The sequence below is a fragment of the Parasteatoda tepidariorum genome, chromosome 11 (assembly GCF_982258835.1).
Source record: "Parasteatoda tepidariorum strain Cologne lab strain chromosome 11, Ptep-v5.0, whole genome shotgun sequence".
NCBI lineage: Eukaryota > Metazoa > Arthropoda > Arachnida > Araneae > Theridiidae > Parasteatoda > Parasteatoda tepidariorum.
The window spans coordinates 10,835,535-10,861,671 of NC_141765.1; the positions used below are offsets into that span (position 1 = coordinate 10,835,535).

A 26,137-nucleotide genomic window follows, 5' to 3' on the forward strand; every position below is an offset into this window, starting at 1 on the left:
GAAGAAAAACAACGAACGCCTCTACGCTGTTATTGTAGCTGAAGTTGTAGTTCATTTACGTCGGAGTAGAGCTGCACAATGGGCTATTGACGACGGTCTGGGTAAGACCCCTAAGGAGGATCCGAAGACATGCATTTTGATCCTCTGTTGACGGGATGGTATCCCCGCTTCGATAGCCAAACAACCTGTACGCGAATTCGAGCACTTTACGGTAGAACAGTTTTAAGAGGACAGCACACTCTAGGTCCCTACGCAGACTGATCCAAGTGGTCACCCACCCGCACAGTGACTGCAGCCAGTGATGCTTGACTTCGGTGATCTGCTGGGAACCGCGTCTTAACGATCAGTCTACTACGGGACAACGCCAATACGCAAACAAGGTTTCAGATGATAGCTAAGGTCTTCGTGGACACCTCTGCCACGCAGTGGCCTGTAATGTCGTAAGGCAGTGGCGCTGCTATCGCTTTTGTGTAGAGGTGTCTCATTTGTTCGCCGCAGCCTCTAACATAAGGATGTTTTGAAACATTGTAGTTTTGCCCAAACCTTGTTGTTTTTTAAATTTCTTTGTTTACCAATTGTTAGTATGGCCAGTCGTCATCTTCTAGACTATGTTACAAGATTAGGGATAGTTGGAAGACTGCATGCTTGCCAACCACAGGCTACTTGCCTTAGTGGTTTTGTGGTTTCGAGATATATGGTGTCCACTCACTGGAAGCAGTTCTCAGAAACAGGAACAGCTGTCTGCCAACCTAGTCAAGGTCCCAAAAGGGCAACAATGCAGGCTCAAAATCGTTATATGAGACTTTTAGCCAAAAGGGATAGGTCCGCGACAGCAACACAAATCTCTCGCACTCTGTATCATGCCACAGGAACATCCATTTTACAGATAACAGTAGCTCACAGACTTAACATATGTGGTCTGTTCGGCATGTCTTTACGCAAAGACTTAATGTAGGAGCCATGCAGTCTGCATCCCTTTGAATGTGAACTACATAAATACCGTCTAGCATAGTGCCGAGAACATTTGTCTCGGACAGAGGATGGTTTGGGGTGGGTTCTCTTCAGTATTAAATCGTGATTCAGTCTGGTCAGCTTTTCGAGACTTGTTCTTATTTGGGTAGAACCCGAGAGCCAATACCCAACCTTTAATATTGCCGAAAAGAACTACTATGATCGAAGTGGTCTGGGCTGCCATCGGGGCAGACGGGCATACCATACCCTTCATGTGTTTGATGGAGATACTCTTACAGTTCAGAGGTATGGGGACTAGGTCCTGGCACCTTACGTGAGACATTTTTGCGGAGCATATGGGCCAAATTTCTTCTCAATGAACGATAACGCTCGTCCACACATGGCTCAGTTGATGGACGAATACCTAAAATTGGAGAACGGTTAGAGCAGCCTGTGATGTCCCCTGACATTAATCCCTTCGAACACATAATACATGCCCTTAGACTCTCAATTGAAGCTCGAAGACCAGTTCCAACGATCATCGATAAACTCAAGGGTGTCTTGGTGCAAGGGTGGGTGCGATTGCCATAGGGATTGGTAAATAGGTGATCATACATTCTTTTAGACATGTTTTTCTCTGACTGACAGATTGTCGGTGAAGTGACCCAGCTCGACAAGTGACCAATTTTCTCATTGGGTAACAGATTGTACCCATTTTTGTTTTACCATATGTTAGTCTTGTATCAAATGATATTTTGGCAAGTTGTTTTTTAAAATTTGCTTAGTTAGTTTTTATCGCAAAAGGAAAAAAAGCATTTGTCCCTATAAATGTTTTCACCAGTGTAGTAGATTTGCACTAAACAAGATTTTTGTGGCGAGTGATTTCAAATCATCGTTTGCTCAGTTTCTCTAATCAGAAATTTTGTAGAAATATGCTCATTATAGAAACTTGGATTTCTCACTTAAAAATTTCAGTTTTTCATATACCATTAATTGCAGTCTCCAAATTATTCAAACACAATAATAGTTGATTATTTTCAACTACCCACTGAGACTTTAAATATTGAGTCGAGTTCTTTCTTCAACTCTTTGGGTTCAGATTTAGGTACACTGGCTACAATTAGTCGGTTTGATAGGAATTTTATAATTTCTGTCGTCATTTTTTTGTAGCCAGTTTTAATTTTTTTTCTCCGGTATTTCAGGTAATAAATGAAGTTTAGAATAGCCATGCTTTCTTTTACGATCCTCATAGTCCGAGCGGAATAAGATTCATCAGCAAACGTAGCAAATTATAGTTAACTCTTCTCTACAAATAATTTAAACGACTAATTTGAAAGAATGTCACAAAATTAACCCAGTACTAAATAAACACCAGACTTCCTCAAATTCAAAACCATATATATATATATGTTCAAAATGAAGAAAAAAACAAAGAAAAATAATAGACAAATGAAAAAAAAAGGGGGGGGGGAAATAATAAGTAAAAAAATAACAAACAGCAGTTTCGTGTTTTCTTGTATATATATATATATATATATATATATATATATATATATATATATATATATATATATATATATATACATATACATATATATATATATATATATATATATATATATATATATATATATATATATATATATATATATATATATATATATATATATATATATATATATATATATATATATATATGTATACAGGGTGGTCCCGAATTCATGGTACAAACTTTAATGGTAGGTACAGGACATTGTAACAATGATTTATTGTATAGGAATGTATAGTCGCAAGTGACGCGGTGTGGCGTAAACAGGAGAAATAACGGCCGAAAGGAAAAACTAAGATTTTATTGAAAGCCTTGTTGACAAGTGTCATGTTTACAGTAAGTGTTCAAAATTGCGTCCACCAGAAGCGATACATGCTTGACAGCGTCGGTGGAGCGATTGGCGTACACGTTCAAAGATGCCTGGTATTTCACGCACACCTGCAGCAGCTACAGATATGCGAGCGACGAGATCCTCATCTGAGTCAATTGGAAGTCTCATAAACAAGATGCTTTAGATGTCCCCATAAAAAGTAATCGAGGCTCGATAAATCGGGAGATCGGGGTGGCCAAGGGATTGGTCCACCACGCCCAATCCATCGAGCACCAAACGTGGCATTCAGGTAATTCCGTACATCAATGCTGAAGTGTGCTGGCGCCCCATCGTGCTGAAACCACATGCGGTTACGAATGGCGATCGGAACAACATGCAGCAGTTGTGGTAACACTTCTTTCAGAAAAATAAGACAGCCTCCGCCACTGAGTCGCGTGGGTAGTAAGTATGGGCCAATCAAAGAGTCGTTCACAATACCAGCCCACACAGTAATACAGAAACGTTGTTGAAACGCATGTGGACGCGTTGCATGTGGATTATCGGTTGCCCACACATGGGAATTGTGCGCATTAAAGACACCCTCGCGTGAAAATGTCGCTTCATCTGTAAATAGCACATCACCTACGAAATCCGGCTGCAACGCACATTGCTGCATCACCCACAGGCAGTAGTTCACGCGGAGAGGATAATCTGCCGGATTCAATGCTTGTACTTTCTGAAAATGGAAGGGGTGTAAGCGATTTTCGTTTAACACTCTGCATACAGTCTGATGACTCACACCTACGTCACGCGCAACAGTTCTTGTGCTTGACTCGGGTCTATCAGCCAGAGTGTTCAAGATGCTTTCTTCCAGCCTTGGAGTGCGTACAGCTCTTAATCGACCAGCGTCATGTCTGTTGATGTCGAACGCACCTGTTTCACAAAGTTGACGATGCAACCGTTGAAAAATTCTATGATCCGGCATTCGTCGATCAGGATACATTCGCGATACATTCGTAACGCAGATCTGCCGTTACCATTTGCACGGCCGTACATGTAATGCATGCCTGCTTTTTCTGCATACGTAAAGTCACCCATCGTCTACGGCAGCACAATTGTGAATGGCGCTTTTCCCTACTGCGATGCATCATTTTCAACGGCGGCTAGACATCTACTGCCCTCTACCGGCAATGATACCAACAGAATCACTCCATTTCTCTTTCCTTTTATTTCCCCTGTTTACGCCTCACCGCGTCACTTGCGACTATACATTCCTATACAATAAATCATTGTTACAATGTCCTGTACCTACCATTAAAGTTTGTACCATGAATTCGGGACCACCCTGTATATATATATATATATATATAAAACCGTCGTTGCACAGTCGACCTAATTGTTTGGGCTTACGATTATTAATGTTCAACGCCGTAGCCTTGTAATTTTGAACCTAATCCAGAAGACAAGCGAACTCCTAGATCAAGTATTGGGAGAAATTCGCTTTCGTGGAGGACTGTTTGATGGAGCTAATCCGCACTTGCATTACATGGAGAGGAAGACGACGAGAACCTCCCACGGTTAGCCTGACGGCTAGGGGACTCTAGCCCATGATTCGTTTACCACTTATATATATTTCACGTCAGCACTCTGGGCGGTGCAAGCCGGATGAGGAATTCGTATCGACTGAGATTCGAACCCGGTTCACCTCATTGGAAGGCGAAAGCTCTATCCCCTGAGCCATCGCGGCTCTAGGTCCCAAGTATGGACTTCCGACGTTACAAAAGAAAAGTTTGATCGAATTAAAACAGAAAAAAATTGTACTTGAAAATCTTGTACTCAAAACAATACTTACAGAACAATACAGAATGTTTCAAAGAGCATAGTTCATGAATTTATTTGTAATAGTTTTTGGGTATAAAATTTTTTTTTCAAAAATATTACCATACGCTGTTAAAACTTTAATCGTTATAGGGTAAGCTGACTTTCAGTAGTAAAAATTATCATTTTCCCGTTAGGTCTCTGTTCCAAATATGGGCATTTGACTGTTCAAAATAAAGTATGAATGCATAAAAATGAGAAAAAAATTTTGTTTTCTTAAAACCTTGTACTCAAAACAGTATTTTATGACAGCGTACTGTACCATATAAAATGTTTGGAAATCATAACCTGTGAACTTACTTGCAAAGATGCAACTCATTTATTATAAGTAGTAAAATTAAATTAAACAAAAATGATGACCAGGAATTAAGTAAAATAAGTCAAAATGGAAAAGCGCTATAAGCAGCTAAAATCAAAATTGTCTTAAGTAAGCAATTTAAATAAAAATTTGAGAATTTAAATAAAAACAAAACAAATTTTGAAGATACGCATGTTAGCACAAACAGTACTTCATCAAGGTCACACTGCCATGCTAACATGCTGGAACCTTTCTGTAGTCAGTGGTTAAACAAAAAACTGATTGTGCCCAGAGGCCCCATAATGGAAAACAAAATAAGAATGTAATACAATACCTCAAAATAAAATTGAATATCCATTGAAACACAAATTAAAGCGAAAATAACATAAGTCGAAAGCACACTGAGAATGACTACTCATTTAACTCATTATTTTACAATTCTAGATTACGAAAAATGCATTACATTGCTATTCTGGTTTAATTCCTTAACTATTTAATAGCTATTTTTAGTTGCAATTTGTCTTAATCATGACATACCTAAACAATAGCTACTTATTTCCAAAATACTTTCAATTATTACGCAATATCTCGTTCATGATTTTCATACTAAAAATAATCGTTATTTCTCTCATGGGCTGCAATAGTGGCACAACCAGGGACTAATATAGGGGATAAGGACATTTAACTTTTCCCGGGGGATTTTAGAAAAGTAACACGCTTTTGACAGACCGGTTTTACGCACAAAAAGTGGCGTTCGCGTCGTCCTAGGGATTATTTTCTGACATCCCCGCAGTACCTTAGCATTGCGCGCAATCAGTGTTGATCATTAAAAACCAATTTAATTTAAATTCTAAAATTTTTTAATTTCCGTAAAGCGGTATATTATTTTGTATATTGCTTAAAGATGTATATTCATTACTCATAATTTATTTGTTTGTTTATTGAAGTTTTAAAAGCAGAGATCATTCAGATTACGAGCAATTATATACTATAGTTTCGGTTTTCAGAACTTGGGTTAATTAAAACCGAAGGAAGAATATTTGCTTATTCAACCATAGTTATTAGTTTGAAGCGTCTAGTTCTATTATAACTGAAGTATAGATGCTTATATTAGCATTTTTTTATATTTAAAAATTTGATTTAACAGAACGAGTTCAAAACTAAAACCTTTTGAATTTTATAAGTTTACTACTATTGTTTTAAAATCGTTATAATTAAAAATGCACATTAATGACAAATTTTTTTAAACAAAATATAAGCCATGCAACCGTAAATTTTTTAAATTTTCAGATGAGAGTTAAAAATAAAAATTTTTTTTCATGAAAATAATTATTCGTAGCATTTATTATGAATTCGATTGTATCTTTCAATTTCCGATCTTTATTAATGCCTTTGCGCGAACAATTATTCAAATTATTATAATATATTTATATATATATATATCCCTATCAAAATCTTCCAATTCATTTCTTAATGTCCGCGTAAGACTATTTACCTTGCTAATCAATTGCCCACAATCAAATGCTCTTCATTTTGTTTTGATTTAACAAGGAATAAAGATAAAATAACTCATAATTTATGTAAATATTTAAACATTGCTGCCTTTATGAATGTTTTTTTAAAAAGAAAACAATCATATTTTGCGTTATACGTAAAGGGAAACCACGAAAATATCATTTAGATTGCTTGACGCTTAAAGAGTTCCAGCGAAATGCTCAGTAATCGTAATGAATTTTTTTTATATAATAAATCATTTTTTTAGCGTCTTTGACAGACAGTTAATTATTTCGGTGATTAGCGAGATGCTCTTCATATTTTTTGTAATTTTAAACTCATTCCAAAAATCAAAGTAGCGTGCAATTTAAATATCGGCGTAAAACAATGTTTATAAAAGTTATTAAAATAATTTATTTTAACCAAGAAGTTGAAATTAAAGTAATCAAATGTTGCGTTAAATGCAAAGGAAAACCACGAAAAATTATTTTAGATAACTGAACAATAATAAGATTACAGCTAAATGTTCATTATCGCAATGAATTATTTTTTTAATAATTAATTTTTTCATCATCCTTGACAAACAATTTGTCATCTAAGTGTATGTTGTGAAATACTTTTCTTATATTTTTAACTTTTAACACGACCCAGAAATCAAAGTAACTTGCAATTTAAATATCAGAGTAAAATCATGTTTATAAAAGCTTTTGTAGTAACCTATATATTATTTAAAATTAAATTAAAATTTAGACAAATCAAATGTTGCGTTAAATGCAAAGGAAAACCACGAAAAAGTCTTTTAGATAACTGAACAATAATAACATTTCAGCTAAATGTTCATTATCGCAATGAATTATTTTTTTAACCATTAATTTTTTTATCATCCTTGACAGACAATTTGTCATCTTAGTGGATGTTGTGAAACACTTTCTTATATTTTTAACTTTTAACACGACCCATATATCAAAGTACCTCGTAATTGAAATAGAGGAGTAAAATCATATTTTGAAAGACTTTTTGAATGAAAATAATTAGAATTTCCATTACACACAAATGAAAACCAAGAAAACGTTTTACTAGCAAACTAATTGTTCTCTAACAGGTAATAATGAGACTATATCTCAGCAATTATTATCATTTTCCAATTTCTTATGCTTTATATGAAATTTAATGTTTTGACTAGCTTGGAATGTTTACTAAAATGTTCTTTATTTTATTTATTTATTAATTTTTTGTAAATACATGAATTGTGTTTTATTTTATTTGAAATATTTGAATTTCAGAATGATATAAAGAATTAGATTTTAATAACAGTTTTCTTTTTTTTTTAAGTTTAAAATTTACGATCTATAAATCTTGAAAAAATCTGGAAAAAAATGTGTCATAAAATTTGCGAATTTCAGATTTTTCTGGTTGGTTGGTTGGTTGGTTGTTAATTTACGTCGCACTAGAGCTGCACAATGGGCTATTGGCGACGGTCTGGGAAACATCCCGGAGGATGATCTGAAGACATGCCATCACAATTTTGATCCTCTGCGGAGAAGATGGCACCCCCGCTTCGGTAGCCCGACGACCTGCGCGCGAAGACGAGCACTTTACGGTAGCACAGTTTAACGAGGACCAATACCGCACACCCTCGGTCCCTACGCAGACTGATCCAAGTGGTCAGCCACCCGCACACTGACCGTAGCCAGTGATGCTTGACTTCGGTGATCTGCTGGAAACCGTGTCTTAACGATCAGTCCACTGCGGGACCAGATTTTTCTGGCAAGAGACTGAATGTTATCAATTATTATTAATCATTACAACTTATAAAAATCAAATAAAAAAAGAACAAATTATGTACAGCTGCAATAAGCAAGCACCGCAGTTCACTAGAGGGAGTGGATATAAAGTACAAACTAGTTACTAGACCAGTGATGTCAACGTTCACCGTGACGTCCGTTTGGTCGAGAGATTGCAAAAAACACGCGTTTTGGACTAAGAACAGGCGTAAATATTTTTTTTTAATGGCGGGCACTTGGGGGCATATATGGCAGTACTTTTACTTTCGTTACTTGTAACGCCGGTACAAGTAAAAAGTACGTACTTTTACTTGTACTTCGTTACTTTTTAAATTTAGTACTTTTACTTGTACTTTCGTTACTTTTTTAGGGAAAAAGTACAAGTATTTGCAACGGAAATATCGAATGAAATCGTTACTTTTTTCTAAAACTCGGTAAGCTTTCTAAAAAAAAAAAAAAAAAAAAAAAAAAAAAAAAAAAATATATATATATATATATATATATATATATATATATAATGCTTTTGAAATGCAATTATTTTGCAAAATGAATAAAAATATTAATTAGCATGTTATTTTCATTCATTTCCGAGTTTTATGCATTTGTATAATAAATTTTAAATAAAAAATTTTGGATTTTGTTATTACGTTTTTCAATTTTCTTTTTGAACTCACTAATAATACATTTTTGTCTTAATACATTTTTACTAAATACCTTTTTACCTAGTACATTTTTTACTAAAATTATGTTTATGTCCGACCTTGTCAAACAACGCCCAGTCAAATCTCTAAGAACTTCAGAACTATTTGTGCTATTGAAAACTATTATAATTACTATTTTAACTCTTAAAAACTCGAAGGTATTAATTTAGCCGCTGATACTAAAATTCGATCACAAATTTTAATTATTCCGTTAGGCAGAAATGTTCGGAAAATGATTTTCTCGCATGACTTCAGCATTAGCCATTGTTACAAATAAAACTGTAGACTGTTCTGTTTCAATTTATACTGCACATTCAATTATTTTTACTAGCTCAAAGATCACAAAGCTATCTGAAACCCCGTGTTTGCTTTGTTTATGTTTGTGCTTTTAAAACGTGTTTATATAGAGTAAAACAATTTTAAATCAATCCTAATTTAAATAAATAAAAATGAGAAACTAAAAATTAAAATTAATAGATAAAATTTCTTTTTCGTGCAAATCCATAAAATGTTTGATACTAAGATTATATTTGATTTTAAAATTATATTATACGATTATATTATAAAATTATATTATAATATTCTTCCGAATTTAAAAATAAATTAATCTCCACAACTTTCAAAATTAAAAATAATTAAATAAATAACAACAATTTTGCAATAACATTAAAGAACATAAGAATATTATTCAATAAAATTTTAGGTTACTTTGAATTTTCGATTTCTAGAAATGTACTTTTAAATCGTTACTTTTTTTGTTTAGTACTTGTACTTTTACTTGTACTTTTTACTCGTTACTTTTCAAAATAAGAACTTTTTACTTTTTACTCGTTACTTTTTATAAAAATACTTGTACTTTTACTCGTTACTTTTTAAAAGTAACGTTGCCATATATGCTTGGGGGTAGTCCCATTGGCCACAGAAATGCCAGAACTGCTACTCTCTTCTCGTTACCCAGTGGGCACCTGTAACAAAGCCACGGCGGTGGAGCAGCGTCGTCACACAACCACAAACCCGTTTATGGGGCGGGTCACATTCACACAATCACACACAAAGGAGAAAAGACACAAAGAGAAAGAAACATCCATGTCCTGAGCAGGATTCGATCCCGCGACCAGCGTCTCCATAGTCAAGCACGCTCTTCGTTTAAGCAAACTAAAGCATTTCTTATGCATTTTGCTTAGCAATGAAAACTTTAAACCCACTTATCTCAAAACTTGATTTTTTGAATTGTGCCGCTATTGCAGCCCATGAGCGATTTGTATACAAAAAATCTCGAGCATTGTTTTTTTTATAGTCTTTTAAATCAGACTATGTAGACTTATTTTGTAACTGACAATATTACTTACTGAAAGAAAGACTTTTTGATGCTGAGCTAAATGAGACGCAGGCATAAAGTTTAATTCTAGTTTAAAAACTCTTTTTTTTTTAAATCTGGTAATTTTTTGAATATACATTTAATTAAACTGAGAAAACATATTTATGTACCTTGAAAAAATAAAATACAAAGCATAATAAATTGTTGATTATTGTATATTATCATAGAACACGGGGAAAAAAAATTCTGGCAAAATTATCGTACTGTACCGTTATGATATTTCTGGTAAAAAAGCAACATAATTCTGGTTAATAAAACACAAAATATACAGTATTTAAACCATTAATTTGGTAATTTTTCCGTTCATATGGTAATGATTTATCAGCAATTTTGGGTTCTAAATTATAGTTTTATTACCACAAATTTAGTAAAAAATGCAAAACGGAAAAATAATTTTAACCGACTGGATGGTTTTAATCCATTTTAAAAAGTATCATGATAACGTTACCAAATTTCACCACATTTACCAAGTTGTATTACATATTCTAAAGCCATATAGTATTATTACATTTACCAAAATCATTATCAAGCGCTTCGGTAAAAATTACCAAGTTTCTTGGTGTTTCCATAGAGCCCGAAATACGGCAAAGTTTATCATATTCTGGTAGTTTTGACCATACTATTTTTCTCAGTGTATATATACCAATTAGTTAATTATCACTAACAGTTAAGTATTTATAGGAATACTTTCTATAGCTAATTGTTTATTATTATCGAGAGCTATTGTTTGTTTTAAAATTATTTTATTGAATAAAACTGACATTATATCTATTTTTATTTTTTGTTCATTAGAGATAGTAAATCAAAATCAATCATCTATTCAAAACCATAAAAGGTGAATTTTAATAAATATTCTGTCACTGATTAAATTTTTAAATATCACTGATTTATGTATATTTTAGTTATAATTAATAGCACATCAGTCGCATTTGCATCTGACGCACGAGACGCGAGGTTTAAACTCTAATGCCAAACTTGAAGTCTTGATTCGCTAAAGTTTTCAAAATGTGGAATTAAAAAAATATGAATAAAATGATGGTAAATTTTCTTGTTAAAAGAAGGAGTTGGAGTTACGGTAATAGCGGGAAAATAATAATTACGTTTCGATGACATCCAACTAAAATTAGTTATTTTTACCCAGAATCTTACAAGTACAGGCAACCGACGGAATGTTAATGGCACATCGGAGAAAAGAAAGATAAAATGGCTTTTCGAAAATTTATCCCAATAGCGAATTCTTCTTTGAACTTTATTGTTACAATATGGGAGAAACGTAGCATGAAAATCTATAATCACAACATTAAAGAATGATATATTAAAAAAATAATTATTTGTTACCGTAAAATTATGAATTGTACTCGTAGTATTAAAAAATTGACTTATATGCTAAGTGATAAATAGTCTTTACTTAAGGAAATACACCAATGAAAGTAAAATAAAAATTCAGAATTTAGCAAAATAACAGTTAATAATGTAACTAAACATTTAATCTTTGCTTTATTGCACATTGAAATATAATATGAAGATTGTAAATTCATGTACAAAACGCAGCATTAAACTATTTGGTATTAATGTTATATTTTCTTTAAGCTTTATAGTTTTTTTGCAGATTTAAGTTTACGCTGTGTGGTTGTTACGTATAGCAAAACTTTAAAGTCAAAAGTATTTTAAAATAAATAAAATATTAACGAAATGGTAATTTTATATTACAATAATATGTAATATAAAATTACCATTTCGTTAATATTTTATTTATGTATATTTTATTATTGCATATCGATCGGCTGAGCACAACGCTTGTGTTCGGATGGCGGTCCTCATAGGTACTGTCGCGACGGCGAGACATCCCTCCGTATGCCCGAATGAGGGCGGGTCGGGTTCTATTTGCCTAACAATAATATGTATAACGTACAGTGCGTAAAATTAAAATCCCGAATAACCTCTAATCTAATGATCGGATCTTCACGGTCTAGGACTCAATTTTAAAAGTTCGAGAAGGTAAACTCAACTATTCTAATTAATTAGTGCAGACGATATCTTAAATTACGAAATCAGACATAAAAAAAGTACTTTTTCTGACTAAACTGACTTTTCTGACTATTTTTGACATTTTTGGATTTCTGACCTTCAAGATATAGGGAGCAGCTGCAATTCGAGAAATATGGTCCTAATATTTTGGTCAAAAGAGCCTTTAAAATTAGGGCTGCTAAATGTTAATTTTACTTTCTGCATAGGTCACCATACTACGGGAATGTTTGAAGTGAATTGAGAAATCTTTGCACACAATTATAAAATTCGTTCATCCCTAGATAATTCCATGCAAAATATAATTTTCAGTAAATATTTATTTATTTTTGTTGTTATTTTATTTAAAAATGGTTGAAAATATTTTGAATTGTAAGGTACATAATTTTTTACATCATTTTAAAAAATGTTAGAAAATGTATATGGCAAAATACAATTTTGAGTGGAATCAGTCGAACAGTTCTTGAGAAATTGAATTTTAAAAACACAGCTTCTTTATACTTAGATTTCACAGGAGCTATTCGATCAACTCTCAACTGTCTCAAATTTTGTAATTTGTTATGTAAAATTACATTCTTTAAGATGATGAAAAAATTTTTATACCTTACAATTCAATTTTTTCCAATTTTTAACTAAATAAAATAATAAAAAATAATAAATATTTATAAAAAATTATTTTTTGCAAGGTATTATATTAGAAAACACGAATTTTACAATTGTGCGGAAAGTTTTTTCAATTCGCTTTAAAAGTTCTCGTGATCTGGCGAGAGATGAAAAATAAATTACTTTATGGGGTCCAAACATTGGACTGCTTTACTGAGCAAACTATGGAGACCATATTTCCCAGATTGCGGCTACCTCTATATTTTGAGGGTCAGAAATTTAAATCCGTTGAGAAAAAGGGTATGTTTATTCAGAGAAAGTACGTATTTCGTAACTTAATATATCGTCTGCGCTAATTAATTAGCATATTTGAGGACCCTCTCTCAAAGCATTATAGTTGAGACTTGGAACGTGAAGATCCACTAAAGTTATTCGGGCTCGTCCGTTTCTTTATTTATTTTGCGCATTGTACATGGAACAATTATGCATAATATAGAAAACAAAGTGAAGATACATATTTACTTAACCCATAATTATAAGCATTGGGTATAAGAGTTTGAAAAGAGGAGAGAAAGAACTAAATGGAAATGCTGAGTTAAGTCTTAGAAATATATAATTTATATTAGAGTGGAGCGAGGCAAAAACAGTTTTCGATAATTGAAATGCACTACCCCCCCCCCCAAATAGTATATGGTCTCTATAAAAAAAGTCCGTTCAACGAGAACTGATAGTGGAAGTAAACATAAGGGTTGCTGTTTGATCGCCAACGTTTGTCACTTCAACGGTTTCATCGCTGAATGGGCAATTTAATTTAAATTGAGAGAGCTTTCGCTTTTATAGAAAAACGAAAACGATGTTTGGTTTTTGATATGTTAAAATTAGATAAGAAAGTGCAAAATTAAAATATTTACATGAAAATACGTTTCTAATTGCTTCAGTAAACACATAATTTTATTTTAAGAATAGTTTTAATGTATTTTTTTTTAAAGTTTAGATTAAATTAGTTTTAATATATTTTGCATAAATATCTATGCAAAACATAACTTTTATAATTCCATCGTAAAAGTCGTATAGAATTGAAGGAATATGTTAAAAAAATACTCTGTATCTTCATAATTAAAATATTTTTTTTAAATTTATTAAAAGTAAAATAATATTTAAAATAGTTTTATGTTTCACCGATTGATTTAAAATATATTTGAAGGAGCAGCATTTATTTGTATTTTTAAACTGTTAATTATCTTTATTTTTCTAAGGGAAGTATTACGAAAATAATTACACTAAAAGAAACTTGGAACTTTCTTATATGTCTCACAAAATCTTTTGTTAAGAAAAATATACCCACTTGACCTATAAAAAAAAGGCAGTTTGTAAACCTCGAATTCAATAGGTTTCTGAAAATAGAATCAAGTGTCAAAATTATTTAATTTTACGTAACATTTGAATTTCTGTAATTAATTATCAACTGAACCGAAACCAAAAATAATTATATTAAACTACTCAGAAAAGAACAACATTTTAAGAATTACTGTATTAACGATGAATTAATCAAGGATAATCACGAATAATTATATCATTAAAAAGTAAAAATAAAACTAGTAGTTACTTATCTCAGGATTCACTCTCAGAACTTGTAGAATCCTCGTCGTTTGAATTGATATTTATTACTAGAGAATTAACAGTTTTTTCGATGGCTTCATCCAAATCCCACATCTCTTTTTCGATTTTCTGAGTATGCTCTATGCAATTTTTCCACTTTTCAACTCCAATTTCATTTAAACTTCTCATGCACAATCCTTCTACTTCCGATAACTTGAAAGATTTGTTTTCTTTGCCGACTAAACCTGTCATTTGGGCCCAAATCAGCTCAATTGGATTTAATTTAGCGTGATAGGGGGGAAGCCTTAAAATCATTATATTATTACGTCTAGCAAGTTCATCCACCGCGAATTTGTCAAATCTGTGCTTATGAGCCTTCACTATATCCAGTAGTACTGTTTTTAGCATACCTTCTTCATCACTGACAATGTTTTTAGATTTTAACCAGTCTTCAATTGCTTGCTTTGTCGATGATGTGTTAGGAATTTTTTCTTCTTTACGAGAGTGATATGGTGCATTGTCCATCACAACGACAGAGTTCGGCTCTAGAAAGCGAAGAATTTTCTCGAACCATTCTTCGAAACACGCTGCATTCATATCCTTATGGTAATCCTTGTTTTTGTTCGATTTAAAAAGTAGAAGTCCTTCTTTTAAAAAGCCTGCGTCGCTACCAATGTGCGTAATAATAAGCCTCCCACCTTTGCCAGAAGGCGATTTTAATCCTGTAGAAAGACCAGATAAAAATGCCTGTTTTGACGAGATAATGGAAGTATCATTCCACACTTTGTCTTGCGTATGTCCAGCATTCAACCATGTCTCATTCATACAATAAATTTTTCTTCTTTCTTGTCTCATTTTGTTAATTGCTCTAAATATCTTCGCCTCCACAAAATTATTTCATCTTTTTCAATGAGTGAGCTGTTCCGTCCTCGTTTTTGAAGTTTGAAGCCCAATTTTTTTAACAGGGAATAAAATGTCGTTCTTTTAAAGTTTGGTAAATCAAAATCATCGTTCACAGCTTTGAGAACTTTGTTTATTGTCGGAATTTCGTTACGGCGGGAAAAATTGTGAACTTTTCTTCTTGCAACATTTTTGTCGAAATCGTCAAAAACATCCAAAAAAGTTTTACGAGATTTAGTCCTCTTCGGTGAATGTAATATACCATCCCTTTCATATTCTTTAATAATTCTGAAAACAGAAGCTGTGCTAACTCCCGCTGCAGAAGCCGCATGGTCAGCCACATCAATGATTGGAACATCTGTTTTTGAATGCACTTCTGTTTTATAAATGTTCAATATTATTTCCTTCTCCGCTTTTCTTATGTAAGATTTCTTCTGCCGTTTTTCAGGAGGACTTAAATCCATCACTTTATTTTCCATATTGCTCATGAAACACATGCAAAAAGACACCACGGCGAAACAAACAACCCTCTAAAAAGTAAGAGTTTTTGCTTGACTGATATGTGCTATTTGTCATTATTCCGGCGTCAAGTAGACAACTGTATTGCGCCAAATAGCACGCCGCTTTGTTTACTTTCACTATCAGTTCTCGTTGAATAGACCATAGTATATTACTCGTGATATTTTTAAGAATTTTTAAAAATCATCTTTATTCCCCACAAAAACAGTAAAATTTTGATAAATTTTTCAAGTGTTTAAAACTTGTCTGTTAAAAGCAAATTGTTTCTCAAAAGTTATGTATCGACTGAAATTCGGAATTAACTCATGGATTTTTTTAGATTTTTTCTGCAATATTTTCAATCTTTGGAACAGTAATAAAAAATTTAAATTTAAAAAAAAACATAAAATTTTAAAAAATTACGGAATTTTTAGAATTGTCAGAAAGAAATAAAATACCTCGCAAACACTGTGTTTTTTTCTAAAATAACACTGAAATTTTTATGGTTCATTATCCTCCTCTTTCCTCAGGGATGAGCCCTGAAGGGTGTTTTTTAACTTTTTTCATATAGATAATACTATTGTTGAAGCTTATAAAATTACAAAAATATAAATAGAAAAGAAAAAAGAAAAGAGATACAAAAACAATATTTTTTTCACGTTGTCCAAAAAGGAAAATTTAAACATCTTAATTTGTTTTAACAAATGATGCAATATGCTAGGGAACTTCATGTAATAAATATACAAGTTGTGGGAAAGAAAGAAAAACCCTCGGGCAGACAATTTTTAATGCAAAGTTTTTCATTTTCCGTCGTTGAACAACCGATCCAATTTCATGGGTTTACGACTACTAATCTTCAACTCCGTAGCCTTGTGATTTTGAACCCAATACAGAACACAAGGGAACTCCTGGATCGAGTATTGGAAGAAATTATCCTTCGTCGAGGACTTTTTTGATGGTGCTAACCCGCATTTGCGAAACATGAAAAGGAAGATCACGAGAACCTCCCACGGTTAGCCTGACTCTTAACTCATGATCCGTCTACCACTGAGGATATTTCACGTCAGCACTGTGGTCGGAGCAAGCTGGATGCGGAATTCGTATTGACTGGGATTCGAACCCGGTTCACCTCATTGGAAGGCGAAAAAATAAAGAAATTAACAAAATATTAAAAAATAAGAATGAACTTTTACCAATAAATAACTTTATTTGGTTTCATTGAGATCGCCTTTTGCAGCGATGAAGTGGCGCAAATGATTATTAAAATTTTCACCAAAGCAATTGCTTTGGAGAGTTTAAGCTTTTGAGTGGTTTGGTGAAGGCTTTCTAGGCCCCAAATTGGACCATAAACTGTAATCCACGTGCTAGAGATCTGGCGAACAGGCTGGCATTCTACATGTAATATCATAATTGGAAAATATGCCTAGCACTATTCTTCTCTGTTTTTTTGACCTTGTTGCATCTTGTAAGTTGGTGTTGAGTCTTGTTGAAACGTCCACTTGCAGAATTACTTTCTTGGCCCACGGAAATACAACAGCTTCTAGAATGTCTCACTGGTACACTTATTCATTTTTACCCCCTCATATACGAAACCCCGAGTTGTTTTACTGCTCGCGCAAATTCCGCCCCAGAGCATGAGCAAAAATTGGATTTTGGCGATGTTCAAAAATTGCAGAGATGCTTGGAGCACCTTCAGATCAGATACGTTCTGAAAGTTATGAGCTTGTTAGACCTTCTCATGAGTGAAAAGGAATCTTTTGCAGTGCTGACTTGCTGCCCATATCAAAAGCTATCGATCTCTTTGATCGCCTCTGAAAAAGGCGGCGACACTGAAAAAAATTAAATTCATTTGTGTTGTTGTTATTGTTTCTTATGACACTTGGACAAGGCTAGCTCGCTAGACTTGGCCTTTTGCGAATTAAGTCCGGAAGGTGTGCCATTAGTTTGATTGGAGGGCACCACGAGAGTGAAAGTACGTCTTAGCTCAGAACCCCACAGATAGATGGCAGCACCATTCATTTGTGAGACCACTACTTTAATTTCATATACCTATAGGTGAGATAATTTTCTACTGCTCAGAGAGTAACCACAGACATATTGCATGTACTCACTCGGTGGGTCTTAGCAGAGTCGAGTATGGAACCTCAGCCTTCCGGACCGGAGTCCGATTCTCTTACCACTGAGCTACAACGGCTCTATTTGTTAGTTAAAGTATACTCTTATTAATGTTTTCCTATTTTGCTAATTTTTTCTTATTTTAAATAAGTTTATATTTAAAATAGTTTGTCCGAGTTTTTTTGCCACACCCTGTATTTCTAAGATTTGTTACCTATTAACTAAAAAGTCTCTTAACTAGAACATCAAATTTGTTTGCTTTTTGTGGAAGAACGATTTATTACGTCTCAAAACTAATAAGAGAATCTATTTTAAGCTATGAATTAATATAGAAAGATTCATATGGAAAATATTAGTAATGCATTTATTCAGTACATCGTTAAACTAATTTCGAAAAATTATACATTTTCCTTCTTCTGAAACTATCGTTATTGCTTTAAAAACAATGCAACATTCAGATTCTCCGCTTGACTAACCAAATGTTTATTTAAATTTTACCCAGAATAAGCCATTTATTCCGTTTAAACTGCACTTTCTGTTTTAAACCTGGAACTTCATTTTCGAAAGCAAGGTTGAGAAATCACCTCATCAAAGTGAAATGACATAGAAAATTAATTTATTACGTAAGTGATTAACATTTAAGCGATGGACTGAACTATAAAATGCGCGAGTTATTCTAACGTGGTTTAAGTTGAATAGTTAAGTCACAGCAGACTCCACTTTAGGAACTAGATTTATGCGTTAACTATTGTTTGAACGACTTGGATCAATAAGTTTGAGGTATCATTTTATAGAAGCTTGGATTTTAAAGATGCTCGTTCTGTCACTTAATATTTGCGTCTGCTACAAATGTAATTTCCTTGATAGGTTATTTCCTAAAACTCGGCGAACCATCTGCTTTATTAGTCTGAAGATCTGTAATTTAAAGTTAAGTATAAGTGCAAATTGTAATTTTGGAGGATATTTTATGGAGATGATAGGTTCATGAATACTTATTAAAATGGTTCTTTAAAAGTGTCGAAAGAATTTAAATATTTATCTTGAGTTTTATTTAATCATTGTCTTAAGTTATATATTTTTTAATATTTTATCAATGTTATAAATAATGACTTTTTCAATTGTTTTTTTCCAATTCAATATAATATTATTATTATTTGATTTTCTGTAAAAAGATTTATAAAAAACAGCACTTGAGTGAAAAATTTCATAATAGAGAGAAATGTTAAATTCTAAAATTTTGAAACTAAAAACTTTCTTTTCTATTATTTATGATTTACATGAGGTATTTTCCCAAAATAATGGTCTGATATTTAAAATTAGAATTCATTTTGATAGCTAAGCTATGTCCATATAAAAAAGAAGAAAAAAAAGGATATTTGAAAAAGAATTTTTTTGAAATTTTAAGCAGGTGAAAGTTTAAATCCTCAGTTAATATATTTTTATTAACTCTTTATTTTGTACTTAGTAAGATAAAACTAATGATTAAAAAGTTTTTGATAAATAACTTTCGTAATTTGTAATGAACTGGATAATTTTAATACGCTGTATTTAGCATTACAGCAAAAATATTGCTTTAGTTGTTTCTAATACAACATACCAAATACCAGCAAGCCTGCTTGGTGAAACCAAGCGAATTTAAGGCAAAGAGTGCACCGTCTATGGTCAATGGTACAACTTCAGCCACACACACGTCACAGCCTGCTTTAACGGATGAACCCATTCATGAACAGATCGTAATTTTAACCAGAAACAGAGAATGATCTATCTTCAATCCAGTACCACCGGAGGTGAACAAAAATATTTACTTAAGAAATGATGTTTAAAAAGTATTGAATATTGTGGGTTGTAAAAACACTTTAAATAAAACATTTTAATGTGAAAAACACAATAAATATTTCGTATCTAAAACTGGTTTCTCCTTTCCATGCAAATTTAGAGAGACATATAATTTTTCCTTCTTGTTTGTTTGGCTGTCAGTTTATTGGCACTTCTTGACTATTTTGCGGTTACACATTGACCCTGCTGTTTTTGACAGCATTACTTTGCCAAGTGGTCGAGAGAGGGAAATCAGGGTAGGATACATTTTGTTTTACCTCTCTCGGCCACTGCAGGTTTTCTAGTTTTGCATTTCAGCTTTATTTATTTTCCATTTTTTTTGTAGGAAGTTTTCTGTTTCAAATCTCTACGTTTCTTTTCCTCATTCACGTCTGATGTGTTCTGAGAATGGGCGTCATATTTTGAGCTCTCGAAACATGCTTTCCACCTTCATATTTTTTGATGGGAATGAAGTTTTTATACTATCAGGTATATCTTTTCGAGTCAGTTTCTTGAGATCATTTAATATAAAATAGTACAAAAGCTATTTTAAAATTAAATTCCAGTCAAAAATTTAAAAGTGATGAGTGGCGGGTTTGTGCGACGAAAGAGTCACCGCAGAGAGTGACATCTTGATTTTCGTTAATAGGGTATTCTGGGAAACCTGTTTCATTTGCAAACACTTCATAAAAATATCAAAATAATTTACTCCCGAAGCTAATTACTACAGAAACAAGTAGAGGCAAGACTCAAATTACTAAATTATACATAATTCAAATTAATGTTGTAAAATTTCAACTCCTATTTATATTTTGTCGAGGTTTCTGCTTTTCTATCATTTAGTTGAAAAATTAAGCTTCTTGTTGCACTAAATGACATTATTTTATAGTTTTTAGGGTTCGGAGATTTTATAATTTTATTTTTAACCAGCGTTGAATAACCAACCCCTACAACTATCAAAGTTTAACTCTGTAGCCTTGTAGTTTTAAACCCAATCCAAAAGACAAGGAAAGTCAAAGGATCGGGTTTTGGGATGAACTAGCCTTCATGGAAGAATGTTTGGATGGAACTAACCCACTTTTGCGTTACATGGTGAGAAAAACCACGAAAACCCTACAATAGGCAGACAGCAAGGGTATTCTAACCTATGATACATCTACCATTGAGGACATTTTATGTCAGTACTGTGGTCGGTGCGAGCAGAGAGCAGAACTCGTAGAGATCTGCCAATGTTGAGATTCGAATTTGGGACACCTTATTCGGTGGCGAGCGTTCTCTTCCCTGAGACACTACAACTCAGGTTTGGAGATTTTATTCTTTTATTTTTATTTTATAACAGTCGTTGTACAGCCGACCCAATTTTTGGCTTTACGACAACTAATGTTCAACGCGGTAGCCTTGTAATTTTGAACCTAATCCAGAAGACAAGAGAATTCCTGGATCAAGTATTGGGAGAAATTTGCCTTCGTAGAGGACTGTTTTTGATGGAATTAACCCGCATTTGCATTACATGGAGAGGAAGGCCACCAGAACCTCCCACGGTTAGACTGACGACAAAGGAACCCATGATCCGTCTACCACTGAGGATATTTCACGTCGGCACTGCCCAGTGCAAGCAGGATGCGGATTCGTATCAACCAGCCATCACCGGGATTCGAACCCGGTTCACCACATTGGAAGGCGAACACTATATCCATTGAGCCATCACGGCTCTCAGGTTCGGAGATTAAAAATTTCAGGATAGCAGAAAAAGTTTTCTTTTATTATTCATTTTTCCTTCTTCTCCTAAACTATATTACTTAAACCTGATAAGCCTCATAGTGGGCCAAAGACAACCTTTTACTAATATAAAGATCCGTACATTTTCAGAGCAGTATACATACTTTTAAAAAAGACAAACAGCCAAAGAAAGTATAATTTGCTCATTTTAACTTTTTGATCCAGATATCCGTCTCATTTTTGAAATTTTTTTTTAGTGAAATGAAAGGGTAAGTTATCTAATGATTTCCTGGTTTTATTTTATTACCTTTCAGTTAAATTTTCTTTAGCCCAAAACAATTATAAATTAACATATAAAAATGATGGCGAAGATGACAGTGCATGAATGGGGTATTATGTATAAGTTTAGCTATGATTACAAAAAAAAAAAAAAAAAAAAATTGAAAGTGTCGTTTTTTTACAAAATGGCAGCAAAAAGAAAAATCGATTTTTTTTTTAACGTACATTTATGCATACATAAAAAATAAAAAAAATTTGGAAAAAAGTTCAATATTTGTTAGTTCCAACCACAGTCACATCGATTCTCTTCAAATTTCTAAGGCGACATCAAAATCGATTGAGTATTTTTTACTCCCAACATCCAACGAAGAAAAAAAAAGGGAGTATGATTTTTTGGGAAGTTGCGTTAAAGATTTTTATAACGTTCTTTTCCAGTTTTTTGTTATTTACCATCAATCGGCGATACCTGGGCATACTGCGTGACTTCCTCGATTTCGTGGGCATGCACTGTTTCCTCCCGGACTGCAGATCAGGCTTATTTGCTGGAGGTAGACTCGCTGTGTTTCGAGCGTTCTAGGCGAGCGTCTTCGAGCGTTGTGTCTTTTGCAAAATTCGATCGTTGTGTTGCTAATTTGACTAACCATGACATCCATTCATGCTGGTAATCCCCATGAAACCGTAGCTGAAGACCAGCGTAGCCAAATAATTGCCAATTTCGACCATATCTTTATGTTAAAAATGTATTTTAGAGAAAACGTCTAAATAAGCGAATTTAGCGATTAGCTTTTGTTCTGACTGTTCATTCAATACATCTTTCCAAATAATAGTCATTTGACAGGTATTCCTGTAAGCCTGATTGCTTCCTGCGCAGTCCGTGAGCTTACAACGACTCAAATCCAATGATCGCGTTTTCCAACTCTATATCAAGAAGTTTCCGGAGAAAACGTTTTCCCCCATATATACCCAAAAATTTTTTTAAAATTCTTAGACCAGAAAACCTCCTTAAGTACAATGAAGGCAAATATTATTGCAAAAATAGTAAAAGAATATACTATTTTAATTTCAGAATTGAAAGAAATTATTTAGACGTTTTCCCCCACATATACCCCATAGTGTAGGGTATCAAAATATAAAATAAAATTATTCCGATTTTATGAAATTCTTACACCAGAAAACCTCCTTAAGTACAATGAAGGTAAATATTATTGCAAAAATATTAAAAGAATATACTATTTTAATTTCAGAATTAATAGAAATTATTCAGATACTTTCCCCCACATATAAACATCCCAAAGTACAATGAAGGCAAATATTATTGCAAAAATAATAAAGGAATATACTATATTTTCAGAATTACTTTTTTTTTTTGTTTGGAACAAAAAGTTTCAACAATTTCCTACTTTGATTGCGGAGCATCAAACACTCAATATGTAGAAAATTTTTAAAGTACTGTTGCACTGAAAAATAGTTTCAATTAATAATTATTCTCCTCATACCAATATTTAATTAAAATTCGTTATAGAGTTCAAGACTTCCTTAATCAAATGATTTAAATGTTAGGTTTCAATAATCTCGAACCGAAAACACTATGAATATACTGGTTAACGAAAGTAATTTATTGGATGATTCTCTATTAATCATTTAAAAATTCTATGACAAGATTACGGTATTGTTGATTGGAATCGGTGTCTTATATAGACTTAGGTGCGTCTCCCTTGCATGATTTAAAAATGCGTCCTGTGGGGAAAGAAGTTATAGACAGTGTCAACCTTCGTCTATGAAGAGGTACCCCAACATAGAATCGAGTTAACATGTCTTATATACTAGTGATTTGGAATTGTATTTTTGTAGTGGTAGACACACTACACGTCCTATCTTAGACTTAACACAATGTTTTTTTTTTTTTAAATTATAATATGAAGCGAACACAATGAAGAGCCATTTGGCTGTTTATAAACATTAATTTAATTTTAATTTATATTATTTTTTATATCTTAACTTAAATTATTTTAATGTTAACTGATAAGGAATTACTAATTGCGATGTACAGGTGGAATTTAGGAAAAAGTACTAAATTGGAACATTGTATACGATTACTGACAGCATTGAAATGAAATTAATCTTAAAAATATGAGAAAATAACTCACTGTCCTACGAATTATTATTATTCAAAGTTCAGTAAAGAGTTATTTTTATTTGTAAAGTAAATTAAAAAATATAAAAGAAAGTAATATTTTTATTGCAATTCATACAGTTACGGGGAAACAATCTTTTTAAATGAAGGACTTCGTGCCCAAGTATTTAGACATGTTGACGGCAATTATGATAATTTTTACGTAAACGTGTTTCAGATACAATCCTTTTTATCAGTTAACTAGTAATATATTTGTATTCAATTAAATTATTTTAACTATATTTATAATTCTTTTTTTTACAATCTTAAGTCTTTTAATTAACTTTTGTTTTAATTAATTAATTTTCTTTATTCTTTATCAGTCAACTTAGCAATATATTTACAAGTAACACAAAAGTGCATTTTAAAATAAATTAGCTCATATGTTCTTGAATAAAGTAAAAAATTAAAAATAAATATTTTATTGAGAAGCATAAATGCAAATTAAATATTTTTATTAAGGAAATTGTATGGCGTTTAAAATGATTTATCTTTAAGACAGTTATATTTAGTGAATTATAAAAGATTTTATGAATGTTAAATCTTAAAACCGTTTTTAAGACAACAAAAAATTCGAAACAAAGTTTAAAAATGGTAAGCAGTTAAAAAAACCAAATCCAATGTTTTGTTATAATATTGTATTAAAAATATCAAGCTAATAAAAAAAATTGAAAAATAATGTAATTGAGGATGAAATTGTCACAAATAAAACACGTGAATGGTGATGATTAAAATTCAATGATTCGGAAATCAAAAGTCGTTATACGTTATTTCAAAAAATCTGATATTTTTAATCCGGTGCGGATTAAAAATATCAGATTTTTTGAAATCACGCAGAAAAGCGTAGCAATAAAAGAACGGTAATATCTTAGATTTGACACTAATAAAGAGCTATTGGAAAATGCACAATTTGATACGTATTAAAAATATAGAGATTTTCAAAACCATGCAGAAATGCGTATAGCCGAAAAAATAGTTTGGATTTACGATGAAATTGACACAAATAGAGCACGTCAGAGGGGATTATTATTTGCACGAATTGTTATAATACCGTCTTAAAAAGAGAGATCGATATTTTAAGAAACAAATGGAAATCCGACAATATAGCCTTCCAAAGCACAATCGAAAAGTCACTTCGATTAACTATGAAATGGGCACAAATAAAGACCTTAAAAATATTTGCTAAAATTCTTAATTCACAGATCATAATTTTATCGTATTAAAATTATTGAGATTTTTAAAACTATGGAAACTCATAGCTATAACCACTGGATAAGGCTATCGTAAAACTACATTGATTCAGATTTGGTGCGTCCAAAACTTAAATGCGGAATGCAAAATTTCCGGTTTTTTTTTATTTTCCATAAGAAAAAAAAGGAAAAAAAATTATATATATATATATTTTTATATTGCTCAAAATGAAGATAAAACAAAGGAAAATTACAGACATATGAAAAAAGGGGGGAAGAGAGAAATAATAATAAAAAAAAAATCAAACAGCTGAAAAAAAAAAGATAATTTTTTTTAAAAAAATCCAGAAAATAAAAGATAGAATCCTTTCATCAGCCCACACGATTATATCCACAGAAAAGAGTGCTTTCTGATACTGTATCAATATAACCAAAGCAAAATGTATCAATACAATAGTGTGAGGAGCACTCAAAAAATTTTTTACGAAAATTACAACAAATAAAATAGAACACAATAAGTAAAAATAACACGTAAAGCAGAAAAGAAAAGAAAATAAAATGAAAAAAGAGAATAAAATATAAAACATGAACTATAAAGCGAGTAGCGAATTCAAATGTACTTACATGAACGGGAAATATTTCAAGAATGATTTAAAAAATATTTTCGTAACAAGATTGCCAGATTGTAATATATGAAAACAAAAGCTCAAATTGAGCGTAACCAGAGAAGTTTTGTTTTAAAGTGCCGTTCTTACTGCATTGCTGAAGTGCGTTTGATTTGTTAGTTACCAAGGATGGACCGGAAATGGATGAGCGCAAGGTAATATTATACTGGATAATTTAAAGAAGTTGACCATACATAATTTTAGAAAATAAAT

General features: G+C 32.3%; 3 protein-coding genes across 3 annotated transcripts in view; 1 reads left to right on the forward strand and 2 right to left on the reverse strand.

Moving 5' to 3' along the window:
* The window catches only part of LOC107456224 (cAMP-dependent protein kinase catalytic subunit 1), a 452,991-nt gene that overhangs the window by 5,992 nt on the left and 420,862 nt on the right, over nt 1-26,137 (forward strand). The gene's annotated exons all lie outside the window — the stretch shown is intronic.
* On the reverse strand, nt 1,245-3,813 carry LOC147801242 (uncharacterized). Its single transcript, XM_087154453.1, has 2 exons — nt 3,309-3,813; nt 1,245-1,375 (listed from the first exon to the last, which is right to left on the reverse strand). The coding sequence occupies exons 1-2, from the start codon at nt 3,811-3,813 to the stop codon at nt 1,245-1,247; spliced, it is 636 nt and encodes a 211-aa protein (XP_087010579.1).
* On the reverse strand, nt 14,583-15,425 carry LOC122270660 (uncharacterized). Its single transcript, XM_071187277.1, has one exon. The coding sequence runs from the start codon at nt 15,423-15,425 to the stop codon at nt 14,583-14,585; it is 843 nt and encodes a 280-aa protein (XP_071043378.1).

Bases quoted from the DNA above. Each gene is read 5' to 3' on its own strand.
- LOC147801242 (XM_087154453.1), bottom strand. From the start codon at position 3,813: ATGTATCCTGATCGACGAATGCCGGATCATAGAATTTTTCAACGGTTG. The intron at 1,376-3,308 runs GTATTGTGAACG...CTCCAATTTTAG, and splicing joins CTGTATTACTGTGTGGGCTG to GTATTCGTCCATCAACTGAG.
- LOC122270660 (XM_071187277.1), bottom strand. From the start codon at position 15,425: ATGAGACAAGAAAGAAGAAAAATTTATTGTATGAATGAGACATGGTTG.